The sequence below is a fragment of the Schistocerca nitens genome, chromosome 2, assembly GCF_023898315.1.
Source record: "Schistocerca nitens isolate TAMUIC-IGC-003100 chromosome 2, iqSchNite1.1, whole genome shotgun sequence".
In the NCBI taxonomy this organism is placed as follows: domain Eukaryota; kingdom Metazoa; phylum Arthropoda; class Insecta; order Orthoptera; family Acrididae; genus Schistocerca; species Schistocerca nitens.
This window is the reverse complement of record NC_064615.1, coordinates 499,551,699-499,567,402: the sequence shown is the minus strand read 5'-3', so window position 1 is coordinate 499,567,402 and position 15,704 is coordinate 499,551,699. Positions and strand designations below refer to the sequence as shown.

Genomic DNA, 15,704 nt, shown 5'->3' with positions numbered 1-15,704 from the left:
TGATACCAAGGGTGGCCAGCTCACCAGCCCTTGTCATTAATCTGATGCAGATTCAATCTGTGACAAGCATGAATCACAAGAGTAGCGTGCTAAAGTGCTCAGCTATCCAGATGGCTCATATCTCGTGCAAATTCTGTATGAACAAAATAATGTTGTACAACTGGGACCAACAGAATGAGATAAAGCAATTGTTAAGGTACTGACTTCATATTTAGAACCATATAATTTACTCTGTCTGGACACCCTGATTTAGATTTACTGCAATTTTCCAAAAACACTTCGGATAAATGACAGGATGTTTCCTTCAGCAATGTCACAGTTGAGGAACCATTCTCCTCATAATGTTATACATTCTATGTGTCTGTACAACTGAGTGATCTACTTTCGTTCCATTATGATGAAATCTATATCATTATCAGATGTTCCCTATAAGAATAGGGGGGGGGGGGGAGGGGGGAACTAGAGTGAATGGCCCAGATTACTGGACAATTTTTTCATAGCAATATGAAGAGCATCACTGGTTCTTACATGCATTAGGAATACATTTTACACATCTCATTTCATTTGATAAGAGTAAACATCCAAAAGTAGTTGTGAAATAGACAAATCATATAAAGTTGAGGTGATGTCTAGTTTTCCTTCCATAATCCTAGGATAGACACATGGTGCCCAATATGGATACGCTTCTCAACATCATTAACAGCTGATAATCAGGACTACATATTTCTCACATAATGGAAAGCAAACTTTCACTCATATAGTTGCTGCAAACTGACCTGTTATGATAAATTTATGGTGCTTCTGCTCTGAAACACATTATGTCTTTTCTTTTAGATATCTGTACATTATTTTGCACCATTTCTAGCAAAACAACATTTCACAAAACAATATGCCATTAAATTACAAACAAAGAAAATTACTCAACTCATTATCCACTTCAATAGAATTTAACAACATAATTTACTTCTTTCTTTATGGATGAACTGCCTTAGCTTTTCAGACTCACTTAAGTCAAAAACCCACAAAATTGCAAAATACTTCACACTCCTTCACAGAAATAAAGCTTTCAAACCATGCTTGGGAGTGGGAAAGAAAAAAAAGGAAAAAACATCTACCTGTTACATTTTTATTTTTTAAAAAAGTAATAATGTAAACTAAATGGGAAAAAGAGCTAATTTCTAATGCCCAAACACTGACCAAGAAAGAACAAAATGGCTCTGAGCACTATGGGACTCAACGTCTGAGGTCATCAGTCCCCTAGAACTTAGAACTGCTTAAACCTAACTAACCTAAGGACAGCACAAACATCCATGCCCAAGGCAGGATTCGAACCTGCAACTGTAGCAGTCACGCGGTTCCAGACTGAAGCGCCTAGAACCGCTCGGCCACACTGGCCAGCAAGGAAGCACAAAATGATATTGTACTATGTAAGGAAGAAGTGAATACACAGTTCATCGAGGAAAAGAATGATAATGATATCATATGATGATGATGATGATCACATTATAACAATAGCAGCAAATTCTGTATCTTGCATGTAGTTTGTGGGTAATGTAAATAGTATGCTTACTATCCATATTTGAAATGTAGCTACCAGCTTGAGTCCCTCCAGTCAACACTAACATAACATTCATAATTGCTACGACTTTTTTGAATGACTCCATACTGTCTGCCAAAGTTAATTTTTATTTTATTTTCATATTATTGCACAATTTCTGTCTTAGGCCAGTTTCAAGTATCTTGATGGGATAAGTCATTCTGGTGGATTGGCAATATTAATTTGATGATCAAACAGCTGACAAACATGGCCCAACACTTAAATCGTTCAACAGACCAAAAGTAAAATAAAAATTAACAGTTCAGAGTATATACGCAGACGAGAAAAAAAATTCTTAGATTTTCCCCACATTTCCTGGTAAAAAACACACTTTTTTTCCGTTTTAAGTGGTAGTATACTCTCCTTCGGAACTGTAAAACTTACAGATTCTTTGAATGGTGAAAGTTTTATGCACTGGCATAGAAGTTCCCGGTATTTTACTAAATGAAACACAACAAAAAACAACATGTTTTTGAAAGGACTTTGATGTACAGCAATATGTACACTATATACATTCTTATTATGAAAGTATAAATACAAATTCCACTAAACACCGCACATTGGTTTCCAAAGCACTGAAATCAAGATTGTGATGCCTGACTATCAGCCACTCATAGCTCATATCACGTGATCTTGCCTACCAATGACAGCAAATACTCAGAGCATAGGACACTTGTTGTAGGCAGCCAATAGCAACATCACTGTTAAGTAGCATGAACACCCAAATAAGAGAAGTTAATGGTTTAAATTAATAAACATATAGTATAGCTACAAACAAACCTAAGATTTCACATATAATATTGGTTCTTTTTTTGCATATGTTACCCTTTAAGATATTTCAAACACAAATGTGCCAATAAAATTTTAAATAATGACATAAATGGCTGGTCTTATGGGCCTGAAATTTTTCCATGTGTAACATAATTCATTTTGCATAAAAGGAAATTCACTTTGAAAATAACGCTTCTCAAACTACCATTCGCAATATTTTCCTGTGACCTGTTATCAATAGGTACATTTGAACAGTTGTCAGAGCGTCAACAAACAGGCTTTACTGCGAATAAGAAGCTGCAGGATATAGGAAGCTCATGCTTGGTGTTTGCTCTGCTCATACGCTTCTTGTTGCATTTCTGTTTAGAATGTTGTGTGGTGGGGCATCACATGACCGAGTGCAGCACTGTAGCATGTTATTAGGAAAGGACATATGCAGTCACTGTACTTAGGGCAATTGTTTTACGATATCCTATCCAGATAAGGAATGCAAAATAAGAAAGCAGACATTTCAAAACTAGATTATACAACTTAAAGTACCCAAATACTTTGCTAAATAGTGACTTTAATACTGTTTTCTTTTTTTTTTTTTAATTCCTACTCTCCAATAATCTTATCTAGCATTTCCAATCACGTTTATGTCCACACAGTACTGCAAAAAGCTTGTAAGAAGGAATACAAATTTCTTGCAAAAACCAACTGTTTGTATATGCCAGAACTAAGGACAATAAGTTTTTCACAACTTTCAAATGGTGTAAAAATGAACAAGGTTTTCTGTGAAGCCATGAAACTGTATAAATGGCAGTTTATATTCTGTTCCAGGAGCAAATATAAAGTCTTGTATAGAGTTATAATGATAACAGGGTATGCTGGAAATCTAAAATTTACCTAAGAATGGCATTCAGTAAATTTAAGATGTAAACAACACAAATTAAGAAATAGCGTCAAGCCTTGAGAAGGCACCAGACAAGTGTTGAAACATGTCTTGTGATTGAAAAACAGTGTGTTTCATGGGAGGCATAATTAATTCATAATTCAGCTTAAAGTGCACATTCGTATGTCCAAATTCACACTGAAGTAGGCTCCTACCTGGTATTAAGCTTTCCACTGTGGTTTTCAGGATGCCAGTTTTCTTGGAGTACCAGTACTGTAGTTTCTCATGTATTGTTCATTATGGTACTATGCCAAGCATGGCAAAAGGTGAAAATGTGCACTTGAAAATTAGTGAACAGTTGAAACTAGCCAACAGTGTGGAATGAAACACTTTGTTTCAAATAAATTGGTTGCCTCTGCATAAAAGATTAATAAAAGCTAAATTTCTCTAGGAAACTATTACTTTATTGCTCTGCAAGATGATTAATGCTAGACTGCCAATAACATGGAAAGAAATCAGTTGTCAATGATGTGGAAATAAAATAATATCAGAAAACTGAAACTAATAACATATTTTAATCTTCCTTCATTATGTGACTATATTTTAATTCACTTGATAACTCCGAGCCACAAAAATCAACTTTGTTTTCATTTAACATAAGAGATGTAAATGTAAACAAAACAGCAAAATCACAAAATGTAAACGTGTCACATGGAGACTACTCCTGCACTACAAACCAGGCTGCTCCGCACATGTGCCGATCTGACAACTTGGGTGTGCTAGAAAAATGTTTCCGTCTAGCATCTGGCTGCTTGCTGCTACTGCTCATACAGCTAACAGCCACACTTCAAGTAGCTAGAAGTGAGAGAACGTGCAGCTCATACATGACTTCAGATCTACACATGCACAGGAGTCCGCTACCAATTCATCAAACAAAACTAATGTAATCAGTTGTGATGGCATGCTCATTGAAAGCAGTTTGTTGTTGGAAAGTATTGCATAGTTTTCATCCTAAAGCCTTTGACACTATTTGCTATCAGTAGATGCTTGTGTGTGCACTGTGTTTTGTATTCAGGGTGTATACGTGGACAAGAAAAAATGATTCCCGGATTTCACGGTTAAAAATACACTTTCTCAAGGGTGAAAATACACTTTTTCTGTGTTAAGTGACAGTATACTCCTCCTCAGAACTGTAAAACTTATCAGTCCTTTGAATGGTTATGGTTTTATACACCAGCATAGAATTTCGCGTTTTGGAAAGATCTTTGATGTATAGCAACATCTGCGCTGCATATTTTTGTATTACGAAAATATAAATGTGAATTCCACCAAACACCACATGTTACTTTCTGAAGCATTGAAATCTAGATTGTGATGCTCTTTTGTTAGCCAGTCATGGCTCATGTTACGTGATCTCGCCAGCCGATGATAGCAGATATTCAGTGATGTAGTCAGCCAATAGCAATATCACTATTAAGTAGCGTGTACACACTAATAGGAAAAGTTAATGGTTTAAATTAATATACATAGTGTTGTTACAAGAAAAGCAAAGCTTTCACATATAATTAGCTGTAAGAGAAGCTTTCACGTATAATGTCGATCTTTTTTGCGTGTGTTACGCTTTCAGATACATCACACAAATGTGCCAATAAAATTTTTAGTAACGACATAAATGTTTGACCTGGGCTCAAAATTTTTCTAAATGATCGTCCTCAAAGAGTTGATTTTTAAATGAGAGTCAAACAATCTCTGATTTAAGAAATTCATCGTACATTCTCGCACATAGTTCATCTTCCGTTAAAGGAAATTTACTTTGAAAGTAACGCTTTTCAAACAATCATTCGCAATATTTTCCCGCGACCTGTTAGAAATAGGTTCGTTTCAGCAGTTGTCAGAGAGCACTAGATAACAGGCGTCACCGCGCTTGCACAGCTACGATGACGCAGGAAGCCCGTGTGTTCGTACATGTAAAACATTAAAAGATCTTACATTATGTTATAAAGGAAACAAGGCATCAGAGGATACTCCACTTGCATCGGAATTTCATGAACCATACTAAAATGCATAATTCGGCTTAAAGTGCAGATTCGTACGTCCAGATTCGAAAGTAAATTTTCTTGGAGTACCAGTATTGTATTCTCATGTTTGGTTCTTTCCATTATGGCATAATGCCATAAGTGCTAGAAGATGAAAACATGCACATTTAACACTTCGCTTCAAATGCATTGATTGCCTCAGCTGTAACGTCTAATAAAAGCCAAATTTCTTTAGCAAACCGACAAAAACAACTTCATCGTTCTGCAAGGCGATTAATGCTTTACTGTCAGAAAGATGGAAATAAAATAAAATCTGAAACTAATAATATATTTTACCTTTCCGTAATTATGTGAATGTATTTTAATTCATTTGATAGCTCCCGGTCACAGAAATCCCTTTTGTTTCATTAGACGTGAAAGCAATAAATGAAGAGGAAACAGCAAAATCATTGAACTTAAACATGGGGCACGTTGAGACTATCCACCTCCCCACTACTACTCAGACTGCTCTAAGCATCAGCCCCGGATCAACGATATTTTCAAACCGCGGCAATACTAGATAGTAATGCCCCCCCTTCCCCCTCCAGCGTTTGAGGTAGGATGCCAAAAATTTTAATAAAGTCGACTCTTCTAAAATTTGTTCATTTTATAGCGCCCATCTTTCTGAAGAATCTGATATGTAAAACATGTGTGTTCGAGAAAATGTGAGGCATGTTATTTGGTCTTAAGTGTACCAAAGTGCAGTGCCATTTCTCTTCACATAGCATTCTTCAATCGCACGTCACTGTATTTCGCTCTGTGGAATTCAAACGTGTACATGTTGTAATGGATTCCATCAGACTATATTCAGGTCAGTAGAAATTAAAATGTCCTGTGGTGCCTCTCCTGCTCCCAGTCGGCCAGTTTGACATCCAACCCCTCTTTTAAAAAAACCTCGCAGTTAATACTGGATGGGATTATTTGCAACCGGGAGAACTCTTCAGAAAATTTGCACTCTTTGTTGCCTATTAGCTAATAACTTGCTTTCTTAAGTGATTTAAAATTAAATATAATATACATAAAACCAGTAAAGACAAGAGACAAACAAGACAGTACACATTTCTTCAATCCTTAAGTTCCAGCATTTTTTTTCTCTCTTACCTCAGTACAGTTTTACGGGGCGTGCTTTCCTTTCTGGGAAAGAATCTATTACCTCATCAAAGCTCGTCAAACGTTTTGATACAAGAAAAAACGAAATGTTGTCTAATACTGAAAAAGGAGTTAATACAAACAGTACCCAAGACTGGTGTGGTTTCTCGATCTGATTACGTGTATTTTGTTACTGTCTGCTCGATGAAACGAAATAGGCCTTTCCAATATTGCGGCAATTGTAACACACACCAAATAAACGGGGCTGTTTTGGCACAAATAGTCATTTTTATAATGCGACGGAATATAATTCATGAAGTACCAATATGAAATGCCTATTAGGCCTACTATAAGCAAAACACTTTGTGTTCGGTAATAATTTTACATTTCATTCCTACGCTTCAGCTTCTCAAGCATGAGATCGAAAAGTAGTAGTATGAAATTTTTATATAAATTTGGAATCGTCATATTCTTCCATAATTTGTGTGATGTTCCTATTTCTTCTCCTTCCTCGTTCTGACAATCAATCTTATCATTAATTCTGCAACTATTCCTGCCAGTGCCAAAACTTATTCCCTGGTTAACTTCATTAACCCTGCCACAATCAACTGTCATTTTCCGCGCTACTCCCAGAATAGAACTTAAGACGGCTGCTACCAGGGACTGTACAACTGGCCCTTACTAGTGTGGCAGTCTGGCCAAAATTTTTCTGTAAAAATTTCATTTTCCTGGATACACCAAGATGATAATACGTATTCCTTCTTACCTGTTAGTCGTTTATTTCCACTGTGGTAGTCTGAACTATGGATTTCACTGTTAATTATACCTATGCTGATCTTTCGAAAACCCAGTCAACTACATAAACAAACAGCGATTGGCATTCACCCGTTCGGCTTTATCCCGCTCAGTTTGTGTAGCCCCATCCCCTTCTGTGTGCAGGTAAGTTTATTTATAGATGGTTCAAATGGCTCTGAGCACTATGGGACTCAACTTCTGAGGTCATTAGTCCCCTAGAACTTAGAACTAGTTAAACCTAACTAACCTAAGGACATTACACACATCCATGCCCGAGGCAGGATTCGAACCTGCGACTGTAGCAGTCTCGCGGTTCCAGACTGCATCGCCTAGAACCGCACAGCCACTTCGGCCAGCTTATTTATAGATGCGACGGGAATTCCCCTGGCAGAGGCATGACGTACACTATGCACGCATTCAAAAATCAACTAATGATTCATTCAGAAATAAATTTTGAATATGTTCAAAAACCAACAGCGTTTCAAAATCATATGAATAATCAATAGCCTAAGGTGCACTGGATACTAGGCGCTTTGTGAAACAAGGTTTTCTCCTCAACCCCCCACCACCACCACCCTGAAATTGCTGAATTGCTGCCAGGGGCAGATACCCCGGTTTGCCACCAGTGAATTTGGCAGCTTGGACGTGCCAGTAAAATGTTTCCCAGAACATCTAGCTGCTTGTTGTGACTGCTTACACAACCAACAGCAACACATCTGTAGCCAGAAGCTGGAGAAGGTACTACTCATGCGCGATTCAACTGTGCATGTGCATGAGCCCGCTCGCAACTGCTCAAACAAATTTAATGTGAACAGTTGTGACGTCATGATCGTCGGAGAAAATTTGTTGTTATGAAGCACTGCGTAATCTTCCTAATCCTTTGACACATTTTGCTGTTGGCAGACACTTGTATGAGTACTGTGTTTTGTTGTTGTATATGGCGCATTTCCTTTGCAATTTAAGTTTTATTTTCGTTTTTTTTCTCTCGCTCACGTTTTATTGCTGCCGTATTATTCTGCAGTAGCGGGATATTTTGTTATTGTATTGTTTCTTACCAGTCAAAATTACAAAAATTTAACTGAAAACTAAAACAAAAAAGTTCCCGGAATTCTAAAAAATTCCCAGGTTTTTTCCCGGTTTTCTCCCAGATGGAAAAATTCCCAGGTTTTTCCTGGATCTCCCGGTTGTCCCGAGTCGTATACACCATGGTATTGAAAATGGTGAATTTTCTTTGCAATTTAAGTTTCATTTTGGTGCTCTTCTCCCATTTATGTTTTATTGCTGCAGCATTATTCTGCAGAAGTGAGCTAAAGTAAAATTTTTTGTTAGAGTATCAGTCCTTATCAGTTAAAATTACAAAAATTTAATTGGAAACTAGAACAATGAAAAATTTCCGGAGTTCTAAAAAATTCCCAGTTTTCTTCCAGATGAAAAAATTTCTGGGTTTCTCCCAGATTTTCCTGATTGTTCAAGGATGCGTATACACAGCAGTTGCAAGAAGCATGGGGTATTAAACAAAGGGCAGAGAGGAAACCTCTATCATAACCGAAACTTCCTACAAATTAAAACTGTGTGCCGGACCAAGACCCAAACTCAGAGCCTTTGCCTATCGTGAGCAAATGTTCTCTGCCAACTGCACTACTAGGCATGACTTACTACTTGCCTCCCTCCCCAGCTTCCCTTCTACCAGTACATCAGTGCTACACAGTTTAGAGTTCAGTATACAATTTTTAACTGTCATAAAGTTTCAAATCAGCACACACTCTGCTGCTGATCTAAGATACTTGTTAATCACTTAGCATGAAGCAGAGGAGGAAACAGTGGTAAGCTGTTGCTTTGCACTTAGTTTTTCTTGGGGACTGATGGAGGATGATGACCAAAAAAAATGTTTTAAGTGCTTGTGAAAGAATGTTCACAATGGTCAATCATATTCAAACGGTTCAGATGAGTTATGACAACACTGATGGAGGACCACCCTTAAGGATAGTTCCCATCACTATGAACTTCACCTGTCATTTGAGAGCATGTTACTGTGCTATGGAAACAAGTAGAGAAAACCTACTTTGTGCCATACAACCTACACTACACGAAATTGCTGGCTTGTTTATATCTACAGTTCAAGCTATACTACAAGATCCACAATAATGCGATGAAGCCTTGTTCTTCAGGGATGCCATTCTTCCTTGTGGAAGAGCTGATTTTGCAACAGAAAAAGAATATGTCCCAGTGTGCAAAACTACAAGACACAATCAGGACAAAATTGTGGTAATGATCAATACAGAGTGTCAAGAGAAGGAATATTTGTCACTGAATCGGAGCTGCAAAATATTTGGGTGCTTAGACAGTTTACAAATCTTAAATCTATTGTGGAATCCAGTTACTGTTTACATTAGCAACAATACACTCAATCTGAATTGAAACTAACACTGTTGCAATACATGAAAAATGGGAAATATTACAGCCATGTAATGAACTAACTCTGTATGTTTATTTTCAAAAGAACATGCATTCACACAATAAACAGAATAGTGTGCTTTACCGGATATAGAAGGTAGTGTACCTACCCCATTATAACCAGCAATGTTGCTGAAATATCTCAACTGGCATACTCTACTTTCTAAATAGGTATCACCATCTGCAGTTTTCTTCTTTGTTCTGTAAAATAAATGAAAAGTTAATTTTGTTATGATGTATATTCTGATGCAAAATAATTTTCATAAAATGCAACATGAATGTTGAAAATCTGGCTCAGTAAGCTGGAGGATGCACTGAAATGTAATTAGCTGAAAACACTAAGAAATGTTTCCACACATTAAGAAGTGTTCTTAGCCAAACAAAGATGAAAAATGAATAGTCACAAAGGCAGCAGCAGATTTTCACAAATGTAAGAAGAAAGAATGCAAGCTTCTGTAACTAGTGTTCCCTGCAGCTACACAAGAGAGAACAGAAATGGACAGCATGAAAATTGACAATGGGATGTAAAAAGTGACACCTGAAAGCTGTGAAACTGGGAAATAAGAAGAGCCAAGGCCAATAGGGAGGGGGGGGGGGGGGGGCGGCGGCATACATATGAGAAAAATGTGAACAAGTAAAAGAGATATGAAGAGCCAAGGCCAATAGAGGGGAGGCATACATATGAGAAAAACGCGAAGAAGTAAGAGAGATATGACCAACGATGAGAAAGGTCCAAAATCAAGTACATGCTTGCAATAAGTTCTAATTGACTGTATTTTGAATATGACATTACATCAAAATGCTCTACTCTTATTCCCTACACACACACACACACACACACACACACACACAACATTACAGATCACCTATCCAACATAAGAAATGAGATTTCAACGAGACAGAAACACAGCCGTACAATGATTGCAATGTTTATAAACTTAACTTTCCTAAAGAAATTACAGCTGTGTCAAACGAAATGTCAGAACTGAAAATGTAGTAATTGAGAAGAGGCTCCGTGTTTGTATTGTATGAAAGACATCAATAAAGTTTCACATTTTCTAAGGATGTATGAGTCCAATATGAACCAACATGCATTTAATGTTAGAGCATATTCTATTGTTAACATCAGTGCCATCATTTTATTTGCCTATACAGAATCCAGCAGTGCTTCACGGCTGCTAATTATATGTAACAATCGGATATATATCCTAACTGTCAAGACACAAACTTTGGCTCCTGGTTGCAATTTCACCCAATATGAAGGTATGGAACTCATAATAAATTGTCTACAATATAAAAGGAATCCTTTGTTTGGTTTTTTACTGCTTTTAGGTTTTTGTAAATTTCTTGTACGCAATACAATTGTGAAATGTCAGATATACATGTTTCATTTTTTGGTTACTGTGTGGCAGAGTGTGAACTGGTTTTCTGAACTACTTTTTCATGAAAGGGCAACATACATTTGACCATGTGGAAAACATACAAACCATAAATAAATTTCAAAGTATCTGAACGTCCGACATTGAGCGTTCTTTATTTTTACTGCAAACGAAACTGAATGGATACATCAGTTGGGATCATTGGTATACAGGGTATGAGAGAGACCTCTCCAGCCGCTGGATCTGTGAGGATAGTAGCTTTAATGACATTATTTCACATAGTTTTAATTTGTGAACAGGTAGCATTACAAAGCTTCTGATGATCCAGATTGCATAGTATTATTCTAATCATAAGCCAATAAAGCCATAAAAGCAACTTTACTAATATATAGGTTCTCCGTTAAAACCAACTGGGAGGAGGAAAACAAACAGTACATTCAGAATGAGATTTTCACTCTGCAGCGGAGTGTGCGCTGATATGAAACTTACTGGCAGATTAAAACTGTGTGCCCGACCGAGACTCGAACTCGGGACCTTTGCCTTTCGCGGGCAAGTGCTCTACCATCTGAGCTACCGAAGCACGACTCACGCTCGGTCCTCACAGCCTTACTTCTGCCAGTATCTCGTCTCCTACCTTTACAGAAGCTCTCCTGCGAACCTTGCAGACCTAGCACTCCTGAATGAAAGGATATTGCGAAGACATGGCTTAGCCACAGCCTGGGGGATGTTTCCAGAATGAGATTTTCACTCTGCAGCGGAGTGTGCGCTGATATGAAACTTCCTGGCAGATTAAAACTGTGTGCCCGACTGAGACTCGAACTCGGGACTGGCTAATGGACTGTTTTTTAAACAGTACATTGTTATGTACATAATTTTTGTTTAAAGTTGTATATACAGAGAAACTATATATACGGGAGAAACATTATATATGGGAGAAATGTTATGCATAAAGGTTTACATGTCCTGCTATCATAGTTAAAACTGATTGTGGGACAGAGAATGAAATGGCACCTTTCACAATACAGCACCACTCAGCATTTTCTTTCTCACAGTTGGTTTTAACATAAAACTTGTACAAAAATATATACCCTATGTCCATCCAAATGCTTATTAGAGTATCATGTAAAAATGTGAAGTAAACTGTTCAAGAAATTTTTGAGATTTTTACTAACAACATTTTCCTTCATATATCTATACATATATAAATTGAAGTCCTATGTCATTGCTTTCCATCTGTATGCTCAGGCTATTCTCAGGAACTACTTTAGGGATTTTGATCCGGTTTTGGCTAATGGACTGATTTATGAGTAACGTAAGTGTGTATATTCTGAAGTATTTTGTAGAATTTGGCTGAATTATGAGGACTTAAAGTCCACGGTCACTGTGAAAACAAAACCACTGCCATCTAGCATCACAGCTGAAACAGCTCAACGGAGCAATGAAGCTTGACAAAAACCAGTGTTGGTTGTGGTGACCTAATGGTAAAGTGTGTGCCTAGAAAGCAACAGGTCGCAAGACTGATTCTGGTTAGACCACAAAAAAATTTTAGTCTGCCTTGTAACCTAGCATCATCTCTCAATGGTGCTAAGATTCATGGATTCCACGTTAAACATCTTGTCCCCCTTCCCTGCTTGAATAACCAATTAGGAACACAGAAGTTGCCAAAGTAATGTCCAAATGAAACACTTGCACCAAACCATTGAGCCACATAAAATTGTTTGTACCAGAAGCTACATATATACTTTCCTTCCATACATATAAATAAAAGTCCCCAGTCATATTTCTCTGTATATATAGGAAGGCTAATCTCAGGAAATATTGTAGGGATTTTGATACTTGTACCAGAATAGCACTGAAGTCTACTAGTTATCACAAGGCACTATTGTTATGTGTTCCATATTCCATTGGTGTTTGGAGTGGTGTCTTGTCACAACCAGTATAAGATACAAAGCAGGACAGCAACCTCCCCACTGATAAATGAATAGTTGTGGTGCCTTTAATGCCTGGCTCACATTGCCAAGCGTATTGTGGTACGTTATATGAAAGTGATGATATTCAGTTGACATATGTTGTTATTTTAATTTATATCACAGCTTTACATGCTGGCCCTTAAACAAAATTACTGTTGTGTCAGACAAGTCATCTGGGTACACATACTTTAATAGTTATTACGTGAATACGAATTACTACTCATCTGCAATACTGACCTGCACTATCATCCAAATCAGGAACTGGAAAATATAAATTGAAAACATTAACATTCTCTGTAAACTGAGATCAATTCTTTCCAACATACCACAGCTGTGATATCTATCTTTACATGGCAGCAGTAAGCATTGCATAGAAGGGGTAAGTGATTCAAAAGCAATGAAAATAGTGTACTTTACCTCTGATGTCCAAGTCATATTTGAAGTTCTGTTGTCAGTAGAGTGATCTCTTTTGTGAATTTAACAATAAAACTTCATGAAGATGCCATTTGGACCCTGTTCTGTAAGTTTCAAGGCTCATATACCTTAAATAGGTTAGATGCAGACTGCAGTTTCAGCATTGCTGAATTTATCATAAAGTGACATTTTTCAGCTTCAGTAGCAGTTCCAAGATAGGCGAAATGTTCAGCATGTACCAGTACATTGTTGGCTAAAATTTATTCCACTCTACTGTTACTAACTGTTAATTGCACAATAAAATCCTCTGATGATTGCAAGGCAACTGCTTGCAGACCTAACAGCTGTCATAGAAATTGCTATTTCCCAACAAGCTAAGCTGTAAAATAAGGTTCACAGCAGTTGTTCTCCATGCCACATATCCTAAATGCTTGTACTGTCCACAGAAGTGCAGAGACCAGCCCTTATTTTATGGTACCAGGAACAATGAAACTGGGCTACAGAAGGACAACAGTGCTCTTTGTGATGAACCCTATTTCACTTTGCAGAATTATTTTTGTCATGCATCCTTCTAAATGGAAACTGGTAGCCAGTGCAATTACATGTGACTCATAGAAAAAGATCAGTTTGTTAATGATGGGCTCCTGGCATGGGAAAGAGGGATGTTGGATGAGTGAACAGAGCTACACATCTTTCTTGGAAAATATTTTTAATGCCCAGAGGTACGGAGATAAGGTACTATAACCACTGATGTGGCTTTGCGGAGATGCAGCTGGTGGAGATGTCATTTTCATCGACAATGTTAAGCATCTAGCTGTTCCATTTGTAACATTTCTTGAAGGAACAGCATAGCCACTTCAAGAACTTGCCTGGAATACTAAAGAGAGACAATGTGTAGCCCATCAGCCTCCAACAGTTACTCACCTAAACCTCCAAATTTATCTTTCACAGCAAACAAGACTACTCAAAGAGCTCACATGAGTATGCTGCAATGCTGTCAATCATGTATGGCGACTAGAAGAACCATATCCATTTTAAATGTTTGTAGCATGGAGAGATTTGTTATGTTTGATCACCTTTTTAAAAAAGTAACATGAATCCCTTGATTCAGAAAATTTTAAATTACATTTTTCATGCTGCAATATGCCAAATGTCTTTTCATTGAAAATTTACTTGTCCTATAACCATACAGGTATACTGTACAGGAAATATTCTCTCATTTCTAGATTATGGTTAACTCTTCGGATACTTTGCTTGTGTAATTCTCTTCTCTTGGTGCCTTCACAGATCTAATTAGCTAGAACACACACACACACACACACACACACACACACACACACACACACACTGTGAATCTACACTAGAGAGGCTACCAGCAGAACTTCAAAAATTGATGAATTAGCAATTGAAAAAAGTGTTTAAAATAATACAGAATACTGAAACTTTCAGGCAGGATAGAATTGTGTGCTGAGCCAGGACTCCAGTTCGAGTCCTTTGCCCTTGCCGAGCTAGTGCTTTACCAACTGAGCTGCTTAAGCACAACTCACTACCAACCCTCACAGCTTCACTTCCACTTTTACCTCATCTCCTACTTTTCACCCTTCATAGAACTTCTTCTGCGAAACTTGTAGGACTAGCACTGCTGGAAGAAAGGTTACTGCAGCAACATGGTTTATTCAACTGCAGCGACATAGTTTATTCACAGCCTATGGGCTGTTTCTAGAATGAATTTTTCACTCTGCAGCAGTTCGTGCACTGATATAAAACTTCCTGGCAGATTAAAACTGTGTGCTGGGCCAGGACTCAACCCCGTCTTTCGTGGGCAAGGAGATAAACTACTGGCAGATGTAAAGCTGTGATGATGGACTTAAGTCATGCTTGTGTAGCTCAGTTGGCAGAGAGCACTCACTTGTGGAAAGGCAAAGGTTCCAAATACTCAATCAACAGATCAGAATTATGGATCATTTATAAATAATATTCCTCTTTTTACTAGTAAATAAAATGGTCTACAAATTTATAGTTTCAATTTTTTTTGCTGATCATTTTAAGTGAGCTTGATGTTTTTTTAAGTTCACAAATCCTAACACTTTCCAGCTACTATATAAGACAACACACACATTCAGAAAACCTTTACTAAAATACATGGTAAAATAAGACACTCCTAACATTATACTGAAGTACTATGTTCTTCATACAAAGGCAAAAAATTTAATGTCTCTTCTTTTTCCACACAAACCTCTGCTGCACTTTTTTCTGTGCACTGTCTGACGACACTCCCTGTGCAGC

The 15,704-nt window shown here is 37.5% G+C and overlaps 1 protein-coding gene across 3 annotated transcripts in view; it reads right to left on the bottom strand.

Annotated features, from left to right (window-relative positions):
- Positions 1 to 15,704, bottom strand: part of LOC126236473 (cleavage and polyadenylation specificity factor subunit 1) — a 328,004-nt gene that overhangs the window by 95,119 nt on the left and 217,181 nt on the right. For all 3 annotated transcript variants that reach the window (XM_049945805.1, XM_049945806.1, XM_049945807.1), the window contains one exon: positions 9,766 to 9,856. In XM_049945805.1, coding sequence (XP_049801762.1) covers positions 9,766 to 9,856 — 91 coding nt within the window. The remainder of the gene's footprint in view (positions 1 to 9,765; positions 9,857 to 15,704) is intronic.